This window comes from Heterodontus francisci, chromosome 33 (genome assembly GCF_036365525.1).
Source record: "Heterodontus francisci isolate sHetFra1 chromosome 33, sHetFra1.hap1, whole genome shotgun sequence".
Taxonomy (NCBI): Eukaryota; Metazoa; Chordata; class Chondrichthyes; order Heterodontiformes; family Heterodontidae; genus Heterodontus; species Heterodontus francisci.
Genome location: NC_090403.1, coordinates 42,475,206 through 42,496,355, shown reverse-complemented (window position 1 = coordinate 42,496,355; position 21,150 = coordinate 42,475,206). Strand labels below are relative to the sequence as shown.

At 42.2% G+C, this 21,150-nt stretch overlaps 1 protein-coding gene across 1 annotated transcript in view; it reads left to right on the top strand.

Moving 5' to 3' along the window:
• Positions 1 to 21,150, top strand: part of rnd2 (Rho family GTPase 2) — a 62,696-nt gene that overhangs the window by 34,954 nt on the left and 6,592 nt on the right. Inside the window, exon 3 of the mRNA XM_068013373.1 lies at positions 10,794 to 10,903. Coding sequence (XP_067869474.1) covers positions 10,794 to 10,903 — 110 coding nt within the window. The remainder of the gene's footprint in view (positions 1 to 10,793; positions 10,904 to 21,150) is intronic.

The window sequence follows — 21,150 nt, the reverse complement described above, 5'->3', positions numbered from 1 at the left end:
AGCTGCAGCTACGTCCTGCAGAGACATAGTCACAGCAGCGAATCTGTGATGCACCAAGTGACAGAGGTGTCAGGCTTTGTGATTATTCAGCAGAAAGGCTTTACTGGCTGTGGGTTTACTTTCCATTCTGCTGATTCTCTTCCACTATTCATGTCCACCATCCCACAAAGGAACAATTTTATACATTATTATCCGGTAGAAAGAGTGTTGCTATGCTACGCGTCGGAAGAAATCCGGCAACTTGAGGCAGTTCAACCCTCTCTTAACAATAAGATGGGTCACATGTGCTTAATTCAATTACTGGAGGTTAGAAAACTAATGAATTTTCAGAGATGTTAAATATTTTGTTAATTGAAGAAATTCATTCCGACCCTCCCTCCACCAATATTTTTTTCTCATTTCAGTTACTGGCTCTTGTGGACAGTTCTGCTTTAAGATTGGCACAAAATCACTGGGGGTGGGGGGGTGGGGGGGACAAAACGTATTGGTTTGTGTCCTTGGACTGCGGCTGAGGGGTTGACCTTTTGTTCCATGTTGGAGCCGCTGGAGCTGCTTCTGCTTCAGCACTTAATGAATAGTTTAGTTATAACTGTACAGGAGATTAAAATGATTCCACTCAATCACGGTTTTGTGAGACTGTTTGGTTCTGCACTGCATCACTGGCACAGCTCCACTTTCTCTGCAAAGTGTTACACATTCCCAAATAACACTGACAGTTGCAATATTGCAGGAATTTCTCATGCATGACTGTGGAACAAAAGCTCCGAGGGGGGAGAAAAAGTTTCTTTATAATAAAGATAAATTTCAGTGAAATAATTGCTCAGTAAATGGAAACATTTAAAACAAGATTTAGACTTGGTGGGATGGGGGAGGTGGTCAGACAATTCTACAAGGTTATCCAACGTGGTATTGGTCTGTAACATCTTTGAGGACAATAGTTTTGCATCAGAATTTAGGAAAAAGCATTGGAAATATTTGTGCAGTGATTTTAAACTTTTGATAATACAAGTCAGTGCACCAAATGGTGCTATACTGCATGGTGTAATACCACACAGTGCTGTACTGCACTGTTACACTGCATCAGGATCCCTGTTCCTGCTTGTTATCTATTGACCCGCCCCCCCCCCCTTTTTAGGAAAGTAAATGTTAATTGTCATTTGGTGGTACAGAACTTGAATTGCTGAAAATTGAGACATGTCGAAGCTTTTCGTCTTACACTCATCAGGACAATCCGCAAGAATAACCAATGTAAGGGAAAGCAACAACTAATACTACATGAGAGGAGAGTGCTGATTGGTTGGCAAGTGAACTCTGATTGGTAGAGGTGTTGCCACGGCAAATGAAACCAGTTTACAGTGACTGACAGTTAACTGCCAAGCTTTGTTTGAAATTTAAACCAGGCAGCTTGTACCTTGTCCGTACCCAACCAGTCCGTGCTTACAAAACTCAAAACACAGTGTCCAACATTAAATGTGATTCCGCGATTGGACAACAACAACATTGGACAACATTTGCTAAATAATCCGCAGTGTGCTACGAATTATGCTGACAACTAATTTAAGATTGGCGTCAGGGCAGCCGACTGCCAAATGGGGAGACCATCAGGTGCATGGGGGTGGCCTCCAAGTGTCTTCCCAGAGGAGCGGTGTTGGGGAACCTTCTATTCTGGCCACTTCATGACCCATGGAGGGGCCCACCGGCAGCAATGGCTGCCTCAATATGGAAACGCCTCTCTTTCCCCTTGCAGCCTCAACAGCGGCTACCTCTTTCAGTGGTGCCGCTGGTCCTCTGGGTCAGCAACTCAGAGAGGCAAGCTACCATCCTTAATTGGATGGTCCCAGCGGCGGCCTCTTTAATTGGCTGCCGCTGGTAAAATAACCCCTGCAGTCCCACTGCCCGCCGGCATGGGCTCCGGGTATGCATTTGGACCCGACGTCAGGACCCACAGCGTGCTAGTAAAATTCAGGCCAACGTTACTGCAACCTGCCCTTGATAATTTAACCCTTTTATGTCCCAGTATAATTCTGGTGAATCTGCACTGTACTCCCTCCAAGGCCAATGTATCTTTTCTGATGTGTGGTGTCCAAAACTGAACGCAGTACTCAGGAGGAGTCTGATCATGGCTGTATACACCTGAATTGTCACTTCAGCACCTTCTATATTCCAACCCCCTTGAGATAAGGAGCAATATTCCATTTGCCTTTTTGATTTACTTTTTGTAGCTGTGCACTAGCTTTTAGTGATTTTGTGTCCATGGATACCTAAATCCCTTTGCTCTAATTAGAGCCCTGAATCTCCCACAATTGAAAAAATATTCTGATTGGTCTTTCTCTGATCCAAAGTGGATGACCTCACACTTCCCCATATTGAACTACATCTGCCTTAGTTTGGCCCATATTTTATGGTCCATTTTGAATGTTTTGAAAATTAATTACTAAATAGATTAATGTTCTGTATTAATTTATGTAAATTTTGTATTGTCCGTTCTTTAATTTATCCTTTCTGACATCTAAACTTGGCTGACCATGAATGGCTGCAGGAAGCCATAGATTCTATATTTAAGCGCGTACCATCAATAAAAATCTGAATGAAAAGCACAAACAATAGGAGCCATTCAACTAAACCATTAGAAAATTAAAAGTTAACAATACAACAGTCATATACCTGCCAAGCCACTAGTGTTTTGCTGGAGGCTGAATTTTTTCTTCCCATCCTCAGCTTTGAGGCCTCCAACATTTTATTTTGTTGCACACACAGGAATAAGCACCACATGAAAAGGGCCACCTACTGCTCACTGACTTTCTGTAGCCAGTCTTTCTGCCCACCAGGGTACAAATTGTAACTTCATAGTACAATGAGTGAGGAATGGCCCTCTTTAATACATTGACCACTGAAGGATGAAAAGACTATTAACATTCCAATCAACCCTTTTCAGGACCTCCAGCATTGCTGTACAGGGCAGTTGACACTACAGATTGAACAAACAAAGGTGAACTTCAAGCACAACTCCCCTGCAAGCCAGAAGTTTTTTGTGTATGAGCTTTTCAGGAAATACTAGATAATCTCCTATGGTATTACTTGCAGGTGATCTGGGGCTTGGTGATGTTTATCTGATAACCTAGTCTGTTCCTTTAAGACCACGTCTCAGGTATCCTCTGTGATGAATTGTATAAACCGCTCCTGAGGTCAACCGGAGTTTAATTGCTGTTTGGTGAAGCAGGTTTGCACACTACTAGGTGCTTGCAAACTTTTGCCAGGTCAGAAAAAACATCATGCCTTTCTTATACTTCTTTGAAGTGTGACATACCCTCTCAAAACATTTACATCAACGGATGATTGGATTGAAAGTGATGACAAGTTTTAGAACATTCACTCCTACTATGATGGGGAATTTTGATGTAAAGGCCTGCTCGGGTTTAATAAAATTGTGGGGGTATTCACTTTGCATTTTCTTCTCTCCTCTCGTGCAGAAGTTCCAGTTAACCCTGAACGTATTTAACTGCCCTTCTGCCTGCACAAGTCCGGTTTGCCCCTTTATAAAGCCCCAATGATTTATTCTTGATTCAACTGTGACCTCCCTGAAAACAATAAAGCGTGATTGGAATAAGAGTTTTGCATATCGTGCTGAAATTATAGATTATTGTGGCTTAAATGGAGGTTCTGAATGTTGGAATGTCCGGACATTTTGATTCCTGGCCATCAGCGTTAGGCCCAACATAGATCCAAGAGGAAAAAGTACAATGGAGTAGAACATGGTACTGTCTCACCCATTTCACAAGGATCTTGTAATTTGCTCTGCCTTTGAGTTTATGCCCCATTTATTGACTAAACTCTAGTGAGTGTAGCAGGGCTGTATTCTTTGAGTTTAAAAAAAATATATATATCCTCAACCTTCTGTCTATTGTTTATGAATGGAATTCACCAGTGATTCTTTCATTAAGAATATTAACAATAGAAATAAAGCCACAAGGTGCAGGCTGTAACATGGCTAACATTAGCATCTTTCTTGATTAGTGTATTTTGACCACATTAATTTTATTTATAACCTAATGACATGAATGCTTGGTGTATTCATATCCTTCCCCTCTCCTATATTTTAAGAGTCAATAATCTTTAATAATTATAATATAATTTTAAGCTATTTATTTATTTTAAATCCATGAACACTTCTAGTGGAAAGAAAGTTGATGTGAGCACATTTAAGATCTGTAGATTTCATCATTGAACCATTTCTAACCTCAGTTATTTCTGAACTTGATCTTTATTCGGATGACTTTGTTTTAACCTTCTGATTAATTAAAGAACGCTTTTAAACATGTGCTTCATTTCTCTTAACTACAAGCAGTTTTAGGAATCCCTAATCTTGTTTCAAAATATAAAATGCAAATTGAACCATTTTGAGTTAGTTCAGTTGGGCTAATTAAATATTTTTAGATCTTATCTCCTTACTGGTGTAGAAATGCCAGAGTACTCATCAAAGGGGAATTCCAATTAAATCTTTCACTGAAGGTTTTTATTTTGCAAATTACAAATGGAAATACATTTCCCTACAAAATTGTTTCTCCGTCCACTGTTTTGGTGGTGGAACTAATTAATTGTTACGTACATTTATTGTGATGTTCAGTGTCTCCGATCTGATTTCCTTTATGCACAGCTCTCATGCTTATGTGTCTAAGAACTCATTATTTTTTAAATTTGTAGCATTCTTCCAGGCTTTTATTTCACTCCCTAATCCGTACTATCCAATATAGTACATCAAATGTGATGGAAAAACCCCAAATATCCTGTATGAGGTTTAAGATTTTTTTTGAAAAAACAACTTTGATCTTTGCAATTGTAGCATATTCTGATGCTATCTCTGTTTTAAAAAGCAAATTTTTGTTTCTTTTACGGGGACCAGTTCTTCTAGGGAACAACATTTAAAACCGTAGCATTTGGCGCATCCAGTCTGAATATTTTACCAGCTGCTATGAAATTAGTTTTTGTCCTTCCCCATACCTGAAATCCTGGCTGTATCCCAATGAGTAGCGTTGTTTAGTTATGGTGAATTTGAATTAATGGATGATTTGTAATGTCATTTGGATTGTCCATGCATAATGTATGTTCTGGCACTGACCATGGGTGCCATTTTGTACCCTTGTTGCATTCATCTCTGCATTAGAACCCTCATCTTTTAACATGGTTCGCTCTGGATACCGCTGTTAAAAGATTGCAGTGGTTTTATCCTGGATTTTGGATTCTGTACCGAGGAGCGGCTACAGTTTCCAGCAGTCCAGTTTTTGGACTGGAGGGGAAAGATTTTTGTCTCTACCCTGGGGGGAGTGTAGAAAGTCTGACTGGAAGGTTCACGTACCCCTTACAGAAGTCTCTGGATCCGCACTACCAGATTTTTCTTTTTATGCTCCGCCCGAGTAATGCTTAACACCCAGTTGTTAAAGACAAAAATCTATCTCAGCAGTCAAGGCACATAAAAAGTAAATGAATAATACTGCCTTAAATGTCTTGTACATGTTTTATGATGCTCTCTGATTTACCAAATATGCTAAAAGCAAACCATCTATACATTACCAACCTTCTCTACCCCTTCCCTAATTGGGCAACCCACCATCCACTGGACTCTTGGGCATATGGCTAGGTGTAAAAGATCCTTGAGCTTTATTATTCAGCCGGGTAGGCGCCTCAGACAGATGTACAATGCAGCAATGACCTGTTACCTCACTGATATCTCAAGTTGCCGAAAGGTAGACAGCACATGTCAAAGACTGACTTCAATTCTCTCCAATGCTGTCGATTTAGTTGTCTAACATCAGCATCATACTTTAATATCATAAAAAAGGATATATTTTTGTGCCAGGATGACCAACAAGATGTGTGTCAAAGCTGAATACATGATAGATTCGTTGCAGAATAAGACTTGTAATATGAAGAGGATTTCCAATATCCAATGATTCTGTGTAAATGGCAGGTTATTTGGAACTGGCCTTTCTGCAGCAGGCTCCCCGGAGATTCAGAAATAACCTTAAAGAATAACACTGCTTTGTTCTTCATTTCCGAGTGAAAAAGCATTCCAGTAGTTTTAATGGCTTCAAATAAAGTTTTCTTCATGCAATATAATACATGGTAAAAACATTTCTCCCTTCTGACTTGTAGTATTGGTACAAGCGGAAAGAACATTAAAGCTCGTGATAAACATTTGATGTATTTGTCAGGAATCTAGAATTTTTGGTATCCATTGTTAGATGAGGAGGCATTGGGCTGGATTTACCAGCCCTCTGGAGAGGGCCTTGGAGGCAGGAGGGCTGGTAAAATGGCGGAAGGCGTTGGAAGGGAATCGATTGCCGCGGCATCTTCCCAAAAGTGGAAATGGTTGTGGTGCGGCCGTCTACCCACAGGAGGTGGGTGGCCAATTAATTAGCCAATTAGCGGCCACTTCCATCCACTGGCATTTTACCAGCATCAGGATGGGCCCCTGCCGTGCGGGAAGGCCTCCGGGTAAACCATGGCGGCCTCCCAGCAGGTTCCTGGCCAGTCCATGGCCCACGGAAGGGCCCCCTCTGGTGGCCAAGTCTGTCCTGGTGGCTCCAACGTTGCAGCTGATGGGTTCACCCCTCCATGCCCAGGGGTCTGCCTGCCTGTCCCTGGCACAATAAAAACAAACTTACCAGGCATTCGAGGATGCCTCAATATGGAGGAACCCTCTTCTTCTCCCTGCAGGCTCAGCAGCATCCACCTCTGTCGGTGGCGGTGTCGAGCTGCTGACCTTTTGTTTGGGCCGGCAGCTCTGAGGGGCGGGGTGCCATCCTCAATTGGATGGCGGTCCAAATGGCAGCCTTGTAATTAGCTGCTGCCAATAAAATCCCCACCCCCGGGGTCCCGCTGTCTGCCCAGCATGGGCTCAGGACCTGCTTTCAGTCCTGGTGGCAGGACCTTGGGCCTTCCTACAAAATTCTGGCCATTATTTTGGATGGAATGTTGAGTATTAACAGAAAAGTGGGAACACAAATGCTGAATTCAGCAAGACAGCCTTGATAATATTGAGTTCAGATACTACTTACGTATTTTGGTGCCAGCCTTGGCTCAGTGGTAACATTCTTGCCTCTATGCAAGAAGGTAAATACTCTTCAGAACTACTTCATTAGATGTGAATGGCTTTGGGATGTCCTGAGGTCATGAAAGGCACTACATAAATGCAAGTTATTTTCTTTAATTGCACTTCCTATTCCAATGTGTAAAACCTTACATTGAAATCCATCTGTCATTCCTTGGCCTATTTTCTTAATTGGTTCCAATTCTACTGAATGCTATAAATCTCTGCTTTTTTTTATTTGTCCAAGGGATGTGGATGTCACTGGCTAGGCCAGCATTTATTGTCCATCCCTAATTGCCCTTGAGTACCTGAGTGGCTTGCTAGGCTATTTTAGAGGACATTAGTGAACCAGGTGGATTTTTACAACAATTGACAATTGTTTCATTAGACTAGCATTTTTTAAAATTTCCCCATCTGTCGTGGCGGGATTCAAACCCATATCCCCAGGGCTTTAGCCTGGGCTCTGAATTACTACGCCAACACCTCCCTATTGTATAACCATCTAGTGTGTCAGTTGTGCCTCCGTTGGTAACACTCTTGCCTTGAGTCAGAAGGAATGGGTTCAAGACTCACTCCAGGACATGACCATAAAAATCTAGTCTGACACTCCAGTGTAGTACTGGGGGGAATGCTGCACTTTTGGATGTGCCGACTTTTGGATGAGACGTTAAACCAAGGCCTCACCTGCTCTTTCAGGTGGACATAAGAAATCCCATTGCACTATTTCGAAGAAGAGCAGGTGAGTTATCCCTGGTGTCCTGGCCAATATTTACTCCTCAATCAACATCAGATTATGTGGTTATTTTTATTGCTGCTTGTGGGATCTTGCTGTGCACAATGGCTGCTGTGTTTCCAAACTTACAACAGTGACTACATTTCAAATGTACTGCATTGACTGTAAAGCACTTTGGGATGTGCTGTGGTCTTGAAAGGTGCTATATAAATGCAAGTTTTTTCCCTCTCAATCTCAACTTCATTCTAACTGGCTTGTTATCTTTGTGCTGTATTTTATTGTAATTAGGGGAGTAATGCATGTCCTTCTCACCAACAGTAGAAAGTAAAATAATTCTACCTGGATCAGTGTTGCGGCTAGACATTGCGCCCCTCAAGCAATAATGTGGTTTTCCACATTACTTCATTCAGTTATCCAGTTTAAGGGAAAAGCATAATCCATCCATTGTAGGAACAATAGACTAACTGAATACCAGCTGAGCTGCTGTGGTATTGCTCATGGATAGTCTGGGTTTGCAGCTTGATTGTGGTGTTTGAGTGGTAACCTGGCTTATCTCTTGAAGGCCATTGCTCAGCTATTCCCAGTGGGCAAGTGGTCTAAATAGACACTGAGCTCAAGCAAGGGGTAATTATTAGAAGTTTCTGCATGGCTGTGGCTCCCTTCTGGAAAGACCAGATACCTGAGGTCAGAAAAAAAACTCCTGCAGGAAATGACTGGCTTCCTTTTGCTTGTTTGTACATTTTCTAAAGTTATTCATTATGATTTACTGTTTTGACACTAAGTGTGACATTGGGGGCAGAATTTTCTTGGGCCCTTGGAGGTGGGGTGGGGGGGTTGGTGAAGAGCGGGCAGGGCGGTGAACAGCATGATGGGGGGGGGGGGGCGCCGTCTCCAGCATTGCCCAGGCCACCTGCCATTTTGTCCGGGGCAGGGAAGGCCTTCTTGCCCCAGACCAATTGAGGCCCTTAAGTGGCCACTTAATGGTCACTTGAGGGCCTCTGCCTGCCTCCATTTCAATTTAGTGTAAGGCGGAGGGGCCCACTGCCATGGGGAGATGCTGCCAGGTAAAGCCTGGCGGCCTCCTTGCAGAGTCTGGGGGTTGTCCCTCCTTTTGGGGGCAATCCAGGGCCCCTGGAGTGCACCCCCCAGGAGCGATACCTCCAACCCTGTTGCCAGAGGCCTGCCTGTATCTCTCTGCCTCTCCTGTCCCAGGGGCCTGGACATCCTGGATGCTGCAGAGCCTCCTGCAGCACTGGCAGTTGCCACTTCTCCCAGTGGCGCTGCCGGCCTTCTGATTGGCCACGAGCTTTGGAGGCGGGAGCTTGTCCCTTAAAGGGACGTCGCCCCTGACGGCAGGCAGTTAATTGGCTGCCCGCCGTGGAATGATTTCAGGGGTCTGACGGAGCTCTGAGGCAGCTTCTCCATCCACCTGTTGCCAGAGCCTCTGTCGCTGGAATAAAATACAGCCTACAGTGTGACAGTTGCTCTGAAAACTCAGATGCATGGACTGATGCTGCATTCCAATACAGTTTGAAAACCTTCAGTATTCATATACATTAGCCAGAATCTCATAGTGAATAGTTTGTAAGGGTGAAAATGAAAGCAATTGAAATAAAAGCATAAATATTGTTCATATAAGGCTGGCCATCAGCATCTGAAAAGATAATGGTGAAAACCACATACTGATTTGTACTTTAATTATGAATTGTGGATTGTAAAACCATATAATTAAAGGAGAATGACCTTTTGTAGCAGTGTGCTGGTGCAAAGATGCTTTGACAGAAATGAAGAAAGCAAGAGTGTAAAAATAAAGTTGTATTTCTCTCCCATGGTCAAACAATTGTGCAATTGACACAGGTAGAGTGGGTTGGAACTGTCTAATGTAAAGCCTGTTTATGGTTTTGAATCCAGCGCCTCTCAATTGTAACGAGTGAACTGACCTATTATTGAAACTGCTTCATGCCGACTGGATGTGTTTGTGTTTGTACCTAGGGCAGTAATGGAGGTTGCAGTGAAGTTTGCTGTCAGTCATTTCTGTCCCTATCATTTGTTTGCTGTGGTACTTAAAGAAACACACACAATCCCAGTCTAAAATGAGTAGCCTTGCAGATAGTTTAGTATCTGTAGCTAACTACTAATGTATCATTATGAAATTTATACACTGCAAATGATATCTGCTTGAAGTCCCAACATGCTAATAACTGAATGGTAGTACACAAGGCTTTGTGGTCAGATGCCATGGTTCCAGCCTCTGTGGGATCAGTGTGGGAGTTGTAACAGTGAAGATTGGTTTTCCCAATAGGGTACAAGTTGGAGGAAAAGTCAGCATAGATCTCCCTTATCTTGTTCCCAATCCATGGTAACATAGGTGAGAATCTAGGAAAGCATTGGCCTTCATCGCTTTTGGCTGGAGATTGCCTGTGATGGACTTTTAACCACCTCTGACCTTTTTAGAAGTGTCATTTGAACAGCAAATTATAGGCAGCGGCAAATACTGATGTTCTAATGTTCAAAAATGATGTGTAACTACAAGACGTAAAATGTTTTGGTGGGTGTTGGATCTTTGGCTGTTTTGTTATGTACAAGGATAATGATCAATGTTCCTTTTTTAAAAAAAAAAGCAATATGGATTTTGTTTCACTTTTTCACAATGCTGTATCTTAATCAAACTCACTTGCCCATTATAAGCAGCATCGTCTATTAACTAGTCTATTGTAGCCCACTGAAATGTATGTCCCAATATGCCATTCACTTTCTACTTTACAGGTTTAGTCATCCAAGCATTTTGACAAGTGACATGTTCAGTGGGATTCTGTTTTGCAGATGTCTACATCCTGACGTGCAAAAATTGTTTAGTTTAATTTTGTTAAGAAACTGCATATTGCTTAGTCATGACAGGAGTTCTCGCAAGGCGTGTAAAATAACTCTTCTTTTACATCCCGTTTTGACATCTCTCTTCCTTTTCCCCCCCAGGATCAGCATATTATGACAACGTTCGCCCACTGGCCTACCCGGACTCGGATGCTGTGCTAATCTGTTTTGACATCAGTCGTCCGGAGACTCTAGACAGTGTTTTAAAGAAGGTTGGTGTCTGTCTCTGATCGTGTTAAGGAAATAGACATCGGGAAAAGACTTAGCACAGCTGGAGGGCAGAAATTACCTTGTGTGTTCACTTTAGCAAAATTGATTAGCACATTGGGAAGAATTTCTGTCTGTTATTTTTAGCCAGTTAAAGTAGAATCTCATCCAAATGCAGTAAGCAATTCATTTCTATTGCGTTTGAGCAGAGGGAGATATAGGGCTAGTGGGAGAGAGTAAGGCAGTGGAATTACTTTTTGGATTACTCCAGTAAAGAACCAGCATAGATATGATCTCTTGTGCTGTAATCTAATATAGTTGTGCAGTCGCAATTTACTGAATTTGTTTTTAATAGCATTTCTAACATTAAAAGTCACCTTTCTTTTGTGTGTATGTAAACTTTAAAAATATTTCCATAGCTGTCAAGAATACAGTCCAAAAATAAGCAAAGGTAAATCTTTTACAGATTCTTTCTTGAAGCCCATGGTTTAATTTTTAATATCTTTCATCAAATGTTCAAATTTCAATTTTTGAAAGGACTGTAAATGTCCTGGTGCCTTTCCTTTCTGTCTTTCTGAAATGTAAATTCACAAGTGAGGACAGTTAGAAATAGAACATACTTTTGGATAACCTCGAGAAAGGGACTCATTCTTATGGTTAAAGGGTTAGATGTCATGATACTCTCATATAGTATATTCGGAAAGCAAGCTTAGAAGCCATAATTTCTCAGTGGTACATTTTCATAGTCTTGTGTTCCGATCTTTTTTTTAATGCTTACTGATTCAAGTTCGTGCTTTCCCGGCTTTCAAATATCAGCCACAGTAAAAGCTGCACATGCTGGAAAACAGTAAATGTTGGAGTTCCGACGAAAGGTCAGAACTGAAACATTCATTTCTCTTTCTACAGATGCAGACTTCTCCCTGTGTTTCTAGTACTTTCTGTTTTTGTTATGTGTCCCCCGGCTGCTCAGTATCTTTTTTCCTACCCTGTGTTAATCAAATAGGCCATTTCAGGAAAAGAGAGTTGGGTAAGAGAATGAGCCTTGGGTTGGGCCTTACTCTTGCCTCTGAATCAGAAGGCTGTGGGTTTTAAGTCCTACTCTAGAGACTGAAGGATATTTTCCAGGCTGAGCCTTCAGTGCACCACTGGGGGAATGCTGCACTGTTGAAAGTGATGTCTTTCGGATGAGATGTTAAAACGAGAGCTCGTTTGATTTCTCAGACATAAATGACCTCCATGATGCTATTTAGAAGAAGGCAAGGTAGTTGTCTCAGGTGTCCTGGCCATTATTTATCCCTCAACCAACACCTAAAATATACTAGCTGATCATTATCTCATTTCTGTTTGTGGGATCTTGCTGTGCATAAATTTTATGTTTCTTTCATTGCAACAGTAATGTAAAGTACTTCATTAGTTGTAAGCACTTTTGGACACCCTGAGGTTATGAAAGGTGCTATATAAAGTCAAGTCTTCCCTTCCTTCAAAGAATCCAAATGGTGTTGAAGTCATGCAAGAAATGTTGGTGGCTCAGGTCTGCTTCCCAAATATTACATCAAGGTTATGGCCTTTGAAATCCAACATTTAACCCTTTCTCGCTCATAAATTCTAAGATTCATTTATTCTTGGAATTAGCAGTCACCTTGCAGGAGAGAGTATCTGCAAGTGGCTATGGAATGCAAGTAATAGGCAGGAACTTAGAATTTGCCAATTTGAGTTAGTGGGCCTGATTTTAACTGTGTAAGTGGGTGGGTTTTAAATGAGCTAACATCTCACCCACTTTGTCTGTGTACCAACAGTGTGCCCTGGACAGATAAGCTACAAGTTTCCCTTCTAGATTTCTTTGCACCAGAAATTCCTGAACTCAATGAGGCTGAACAAGGTGTGGTGCTGAGTTTGGCCATGACCCCATAGAGAAGGGGGCAATACCGAATGTTCAGAAAAATTCATGGTACTTTGACCCCACTTTCGAGCTGGGTAGTCTGGGAGCAAGCTGCTTGACCTTTCTGATGAGCGAACGGTGTGTGGTACAGGAAGGGGTAACAGAACAAAGGACTTTTTTTTAAAATAGGGAAAAGACTGCAGTTGCCTGCCTTAAACTAAATACTGTGTCCTTCTGCAACAGAAAACTCTACAGTCGTTAATTTGTTGCAGTTTTAGATTTTGGAACATTTTGACAAGTGTCTGTTTGTAAATGAAGAAATACCTTGCCTTAAATGGCAAGCTGGAAGCCAAATCAAACCAAACTTTGTGCTTTTCAGTGCTGCAGGCAGCAAAATCTCTGGCCTATTGACCCAGTAAGCCCTGTCAACTGCTAAGTATGTAGAAAATCGTTCTTGTCCAATCATTCCTGCTGTACAGGGCTTTACAAAGAAATTGGCGAAGCTGAGCGAGCTGAACAGTGAACAAAGGGTGTTCAGATCAATGCTACAGTGTTACAAACATAAGTGTCTATAACACCCTCCTGACAGGCATCTCGGGATTAATAGTTTGAGCTGTGCTAGACTCCCTGACACAGCCAACTTGTAAGATCATCTGAGTACACTTCTGAGATCTTCTCATTATCATGCAACTTTTTGCTTTTCATGAGATCCACTTTACGCTGAAGATTACCTTGCTCTTTAGTAAAATGCGATCAGGTTTTGATAGCACAGTAAAATTATGTTACGTTCGCATTTGATGCACTTACAACCTGCATAAACATAATGTAAAGATACAATAACTAACGTAGCACTGGGAGAACATGTGAATATTCTGAAAAATAGATGTCAAAATGTGTTTAAAAACTATATTTTAAAACCAGCTGTCTAATCGGACTTTTTGGAGCAGTAAGATTGCAATATGTTGCAGTTAATAGAATAACTTTTTTTAGTTCCAAAGGCTTCAGAACCACTGGATGTCAAATTAGTTCAGATAACTGACTGGGAAGTTCTGCTTCCTTTCCCAATTTCACCCTAACTGCATTCTATAGTAGGGATCGTGCGGAGTGAATAAGAATGAAAGCTTCCTCCCAAGAATTCCTAAACTTTGGACATGAATCTGTCGAAAACAAATCGTTTGAAGAAATAATGCAATTCAGTCACATGTAACAGCTGAATATGAAATGTTCCCATTCCATAGGACCCTCTTTCAGTGAAAGTGAGCTCCTTCTGTATGCAGATTGTATATCCCTGTATCTTATAAACTTACGTGCTGTGCAAATTGGCTGATGGGCGGATGCTCCCATTTTAAAAAAACATGCTGGTGACATGATACTGCAATTCCTGTAACTGCCAGCTTTCACTAATGCTGAGTTATATTATTGACAAGTTTGGAAGTCTAATTTTTCTGCGGGGGAGGGGGGGTGCGGGCGAGAGTGGATCTACATGTGGAAACCCAAAAGAAATTTGTAGTCTAACCAGCAAATAAATCAACCCCCTGCCTCCAACTCCCCCTTAAAAACAGTACCACTGTTTTTAGTCAGAATTTCCATTGTAAATGCCAGCTGCAATAATGGTCAGGGTAGCCTTAATCTGAAAGGGCTTCAGCTTCTATTGAAATGGATGAGAAAAGAAGTCTTGGCAGTTTTTGCATGCATCACTGTGATGATACCACTAGCATACTAAAGATGAACGCCACCCTTTCTGCCTGCAGTAAATCTATTAAACCTTGATTTTAAAAAAAATTGCCCTGTACTAATGTATATTATTTGCACAACTAGTGCAAATATAAAGTTAATAAAGCTGTTTATGCTGTTCCTCCCTCTGGCTACAAAACAACACAACTATTACATTTCTTTCAAGTGAAAAAATTACCACAAATGCCATAAATAGAATAGAATATATTCTGTCCAGTGGCGTAATACAGTGCAGTGCACAATTCAACTCTGGCTCCTGAACTCACTGCAGATATCTAGTTAGGCTCACCAACCAATGGTGGGGGGGGGGGGATATTTCTCAGATCACACTGCTCTTGCAAAATCTGATATTTATCATGTACCTGGGTTACGGATGGGGGAAATCAGCCGGGATTCCTGCTCCTGCCAGCTATCCATGAACCCCAATTACAAATGTGCCTGTGATCCCATCAGACAAGGCTAGAATCAGGCTCCCCCAGGAACCTGCATTCTGCTGGTTCTTGCCGACGTGGCTTGAACCTAAATGACTGTCCTTCAATATTTGCCCGGAATGTTAACAGGCCTGTGAAACCGTGCTGCAGCAAGGAGTTCCCCTCAAGAAGGGGAGAAACCTGGACAGCCTTAACTGGAAGACAGTAGTGAAATCTGATGATGCCAGCAGGATTACAATACAATGAAATTGAAACCCAAAGAAATTCTGTTGTGAAAAAGTAGATTAGAAGTAGCAGAGAGCAATGAAATGTGATGAATCTTCACCTTTGCACTGGCCAACACTTAAAGACTTGCATTTCTATAGCACCTTACATGACCTCAGGCCATCCCAAGATGCTTTACAGTCAATGAAGTACTTTTTTTTTTGAAGTGTTGTCACTGTTGCAATGAAGAGAGGCTGAAAAGGCTAGGGTTGTTTTCCTTAGAACAGAGAAGGATGAGGGGGGGGACATGATTGAGGTATACAAAATTATGAGGGGCATTGATATGTTAGTTAGGAAGAGACTTTTTCCCTTAGCGGAGGGGTCAATAACCAGGGGGAATAGATTGAAGGTAAGGGGCAGGAGGTTTAGAGGGGATTTGAGGAAAACATTTTCACCCAGAGGGTGGTTGGAATCTGGAATACACTGCCTGAAGTGGTGGTAGAGGCGGGAACACTCACAACATTTAAGAAGTATTTAGATGAGCACTTGAATCGCCATAGCATACAAGGCCACGGGCCAAGTGCTGGAAAATGGGACTAGAAATAGTGAGGTGCTTGATGGCCGGCACATACACGATGGGCCGAAGGGCCTGTTTCTGTGCTGTATAACTCTATGACTCTATATATTTGGAGTTGACTTTCCTGTGAGACATTGGATCTACCTATACTCATTAAAATGTTCATATTTTAAAACTAGGAAAGGTAGGTACTGTATAGCATTATTCTAGACCAGAGTGGTCTCCTGTACTATCGATCACCCAAGAGAAGTGGAGAGGATGTTTCCTGAAGTTTCTTTTCCCCCCACTAATTGGCCATGGGTTTCTACCTCTCCCAGGAGATTCCATGGCTTATGGGTGAGCTGGGGAGTGCATATGGTGATGCACAAGGCATTGCAGTTGTATGGGACAGGCTGGATGGACCAGAGGGTCTTTTCCTGCTCGTCATTGTTCATATGATTTCAGACCCAGACATTCTTGGGTGGTTCTAGAACTGTGGGAACAAAAGTCACAAGCTTGAAATTCCAGAGTCGGGGAAGGGGTGAGGGGTGTGAATTAGGTCATGAAATAGTGTTTCCATCCTTTAGTTAAAGCTCTGCTGGATGTGGGATTGGGCTCCTCCCATGCCATGCTGACGTCACTGGAAGATTCAGGCAGACCTGTGTGCGAGGACCACTTCCTGTTGAGAGTTGGGCCCACAAACTGCTTCAAATGCCGATAACCTGAAATCAATGGTTGATCGCCTTTAGGAAAGCGAGCATTTTGAACTTTGTTTAAAAAGATTCTTCGGCTCGTTGGCTGCCTTTAGCTGGAAAGGCCTTTAGCATTGCAGAAAGGTGCTGCTCTAAAATTTCTTACCCCACTCCCCTACACTCTAGTAACATTGCAAGTAATGTGCAGGAATCCAACTTCACATTTTTATAGTTGGCTCCAAGACTGACATTCCTAGGTGCTGCAACTTTTTAGGTACCTCATACAGTAATTTGTGGTCATCCAACCCTGCCTCCACTCTTCTGCTGCTGAAACCCTCATCTGTGCCTTTATTGGATCTGGACTTGACTATTCCAATGCCTCCTGGCCGGCCTCCCATTTTGCACTCTCCATAAACTTGATCTCATCCAAAACTCTGCTGTCTGTATTCCTAACTCGCACCAAGTCCCATTCACCCATCAACCCTGCACTTGGCTGTCAGTCTGGCAAACCCTCAATTTTTCAAAATGTTTCATCCTTGTTTTCATTATCTCACAATGGCCTCGCCCCTCCCTATCTCTGAAATCTCCTCCAGCCCTACAACCCTCTGAGGTCTCTGCACTCCTCCAATTCTCACCTCCTGAGCATCCCCAATTTTCATTGCTGCACATTTGCGGCCATGCTTTCAGTTGCCTACTCCCTAAACAGACACACACACACTTCCTCCTCTCTCCCCTCCTCCTCTAAGACACTCCTTAAAACTCACCTCTTTGAACAGGTTTTTGGTCATGTGATGTTATAACTTGTGTGGCTTGGTGGCAAATTTTGTTTGATAATGTTCCTGAGACTTGCCTTGGGACATTTTATATGTTAATGCAAGTATATAAATGCAAGTTGTTGTTGTTGGGGTGAGGATATTTCCTGCACCAGTAGCAGATTGATGGCTGTCTACGGGGATAAGAGACCTACCAGGGGTAGGGGAGAAGTACCTGAACTACCTTAACCTTTTGAAGCCTTCTAATCCAGCTGCAGGTAAACTGGGTGCTCCTGAAGGATGAAGGTCATGCCATTCTCCCTTGCAACAGCAGTTTACAACAGGCACGGAGTAACTAGCACTTGAGGGACAGGCCCCACTGCCTTTGAAAATGGGGCCTTAATGTAGATTGTGCAAGCTGCTGGTGCTCTAGATGCTTCCTGCCTATATTGTTCTGCACTTGATCCATTACAGTCTGAGCACCTTAAAAAAAGCCATTGCACTTCAGGTGCAGAGGGCTGCATTATAAGCCTTCGGTCTCTCAGTGCAGCATTCAATCAGAATTTGCTTTACTCACTTCCAGCCCTTTAAAATTAAGTTTTCTCCTTATTAAAGAAAACGCAAAGCTCAGCTGTCCTAAAATGAACACTTGCAGATTTATGAGGTACCTCATTTTCGATTTTCACTTGTGATGTTGACTGGATGGCTTTAGTGTCACTTACAGATTATTCAGTGGCTTCAGTTAACAACATAATTATATCCCACAAACCACCATCAATTATCCTTTACACCTCTTTTACTTTGTACCTCTGAGCTGCCAAAACTTAACACTAGAAGCATAATACCAGATTACAGCAAGTAATATTCTTCATTTTAAATCTCCTATATCTCTCACCAAGCCTTAGCATATCCTCAGTAAGAATTGCTAACGGCAATACATAAATATAAGCTTAAACTGTTGCTTTGGCAACTGTGAGTGAAGGTTAGTTCCCATCAGCAGTTTGTTCGATCCAATGTGTGGCCAGTGTTTTTTTCCCCATGGCTGAGCTGGTTTGTTGAGGTCTCCTGAGACCTGGTTTAGATTTGAAGCTTAGACCTGATGGGCCTAGGCATGGAGAACATGTGAGAAATGAGCAGAGAGTCCCTGTGGAGAAAGGGATGGTGTGCATTTACTTCCTCTAGCCTCTGTTGGTAATTGTCAATAACCTGTGGCTCTGTGTTAATCTCCTTTAACAGCTGGTGTTACTTTCTGGCTTTAGCACGAGCTCTGTTTTGCTGTAATGAGGCTGCTGCTCAGCTTTCCTCTCTGATAAAGCGCACCAGAAATGGACAATGGCTAGATCTGTTCTCATCTGTGTTTCCTGTTCCCCAACTCATGAGTTCAATCTCCTGGAAGCAAGCAAATGGGCCTTATCCAATAGCTAGCATCTATAGCATTCTGTGCATTTGACAGCAGCATTTAATCTAGTTTAGCAATGCAGTTATGATTAGCTCTCTTAACCTTCCTCTCTTGATCCTCTCAAGTTGCAAATGTGCTGTTTCTCTTCCCAGCACCCTCACTTTGTTATCAAGAGAGAACACCGTTACCTGCTCCCACTCATTCTGTCCTCAGCCCTCAAGGGTTTCTTTCTCCATCTGTCATTCCTCCACCAATTTCAGACATCTTAAAACTAAAGTTGTGGGTCACCTAAAAATTCCTTCTTGATTTACCGTCTTTTCTTTTTTTTTGTATTGTTTTAAACCTTTAAGGTGTCTCTGGGCCTTGACCCTTCACCTAGGTTCCTCAATGTAAAAGAGTGAATGGTCCCTTGATGGCTCAGTGATTGGCCAGGAATTGGCTGCTCCTTTAAAGATGAGGAAGGTACCGAGTTGTAAATGCCCATTCTGTGCTAATTTAACTGATCTCAGTCAAGACCAAGATGAGGGTACCACAAGTTGACCTCAGTCTCCTGTCTTAGGGAGAAGGAATTGGCTAGCATTCCTCCTCCTGACCACTAACTGTTCTGGATGTGTATGGATGTCAAATAAGCACAGAATTAGTCTGGGCTCTGATGCCTCCTACAGTCAAATAGCCCAATGACTCTCACTCACTGTGGGTACATATACAAATAAAAGCCAATTGTGTGAAGTACAAGTACACCAGTGTTAAGAAACTACTACCACCACCTGCAAAACACCTTGCAGAAGAGGTAAGAGGGAAGAAAATTGGCAAGGAAAATGGGCGTCCATAGTTAAACCCCTCCATTATCTACTTTCCTGGGACAATTGGTGTACTTTTTTGAGCATCTGAATTCTGACCTGTCGCTGACCTTCTCTGGCCAGTGTTTCTTCCAAGCTTTACATGGTTTGCTTACAATCAGTGGATCCAGTCAGCACTAATGACTTACGGTGAGGGAATAAATCAAATTCTGTTTTTATCACATGGGATTCCAGGGATTCCAGAAAATCTGTAAATTAGTGGCCCACATTACAGCCGAGCAGCAGCTGCAGGGACAAGGAAATCTGTCGGCCTCTATTGTGATAAGAATATGCATTGGGATAAATTTCACCTTTTGAATTCAGAGAAGAATATTCGCCATATCATTCTGAATCTGAGGTTTGAATGTGAAAAGACGCCTCACCCCACTGCAGAATGACATAGGTGGTTCATGAATAGATTCTTCTGCTGCCCTCAGAGCTGCAGCAAACTGTTTGCTGCAATTGATATAATTCATTGCCTTTTCTGCTGTTTCATTCCAAGTTCATCCCATGATGGCAGTCTGCACCTGATTGGCCTGCAGACCTCACCATGACAGCGAGCAATGGTAATATCACTTTGTAATTGACTGACTGGCAAGAGTTAATATGAGACTCTGAGTTGGAGGATATTGGTCTAATCCCTCTTCTTCTTCCCCTTCCTTTCTTCCCTGCAACCACCAAACCCCCATCCCCCTCAAATATCCTGGCAACCTGGTTGGGAACTGTTACCCAACCAGGACAAGCGTTTGTTTAACAACCCTTTGAATCAAACTCTATATATTTGAGTTAAATGCTGAATGCTTTCTAATCGTTTGGCTATCCTGCATGTCCCTCTGTGGTAATTACCAGGAAAATAATTAAGGCTTCCTTAATTTGCATAGAGGTATTTGAACATCGGTCAGCAGTTACATTCCTGTAAGCAGGAACTGACTGGAGCTGTGTAAACTGGACTCTTAGTTGGTGTAAGAAGTCGACACAGCTGTCCTCAACTGTCTCTTCATTTGTCATTACACATGACTGCTTGCAATGACATGCCTTGATGTGTTTTCCTGCACAATGTCCAATGAACTGCTAATCCAACAATGGGTCAATGAAGTGACAGTCTCTGGATAGCTGTGTGAAGCCCAAGGTACTTGGAACTAAAAGAAAATGATGAGGAGTGTGGAGAAAAGGTCAGACACCCACCAGTCACAAATCAACCCCTCTATAAGTGATCCGTGACCCATCCTTGCCAAATTCCTGACTCAAATGCCCCTTTCTAGGGGGTCACAGTAACTCTAATCCTTTTCCAGCTTCCTGTACTGTCAACACTTATGGGAACCAACGGCAGGATAATTGAGGGCTTGGGTCATTATCCAGGTCATGGCACATTATGCAGGGCCCCCTATGGGGGGCACATAACACTAATTTTATGATGTAAATTGCATTATGAGAAAGTAGTGCTATAGAAAAGAATGTAGAGGCATCTTCATAACTAGAGAGGGAAGTCATTTTATTTTGAACCTTTTTATAATGTCGAACAAAATAATTTATGGTGAAATAGCATGATGTGATATCTGATGCAGAGGCAGTTACTTTGTCACTTATTAACTTAGTCAGGGTAATGGCAGAGTTTTTCCACAAAAGACAGTTTGGTGCAAATCTATTGCTTGACTTGTTTTAAATTCAGTACCGTTGGTTTGTAGAAAACCTTGGTTACAAATATTTTAGATTTTAAGGATTCAAAGTCCCTAGAGAATTAGAAGAGCTGATTTTAACCCTGGTTG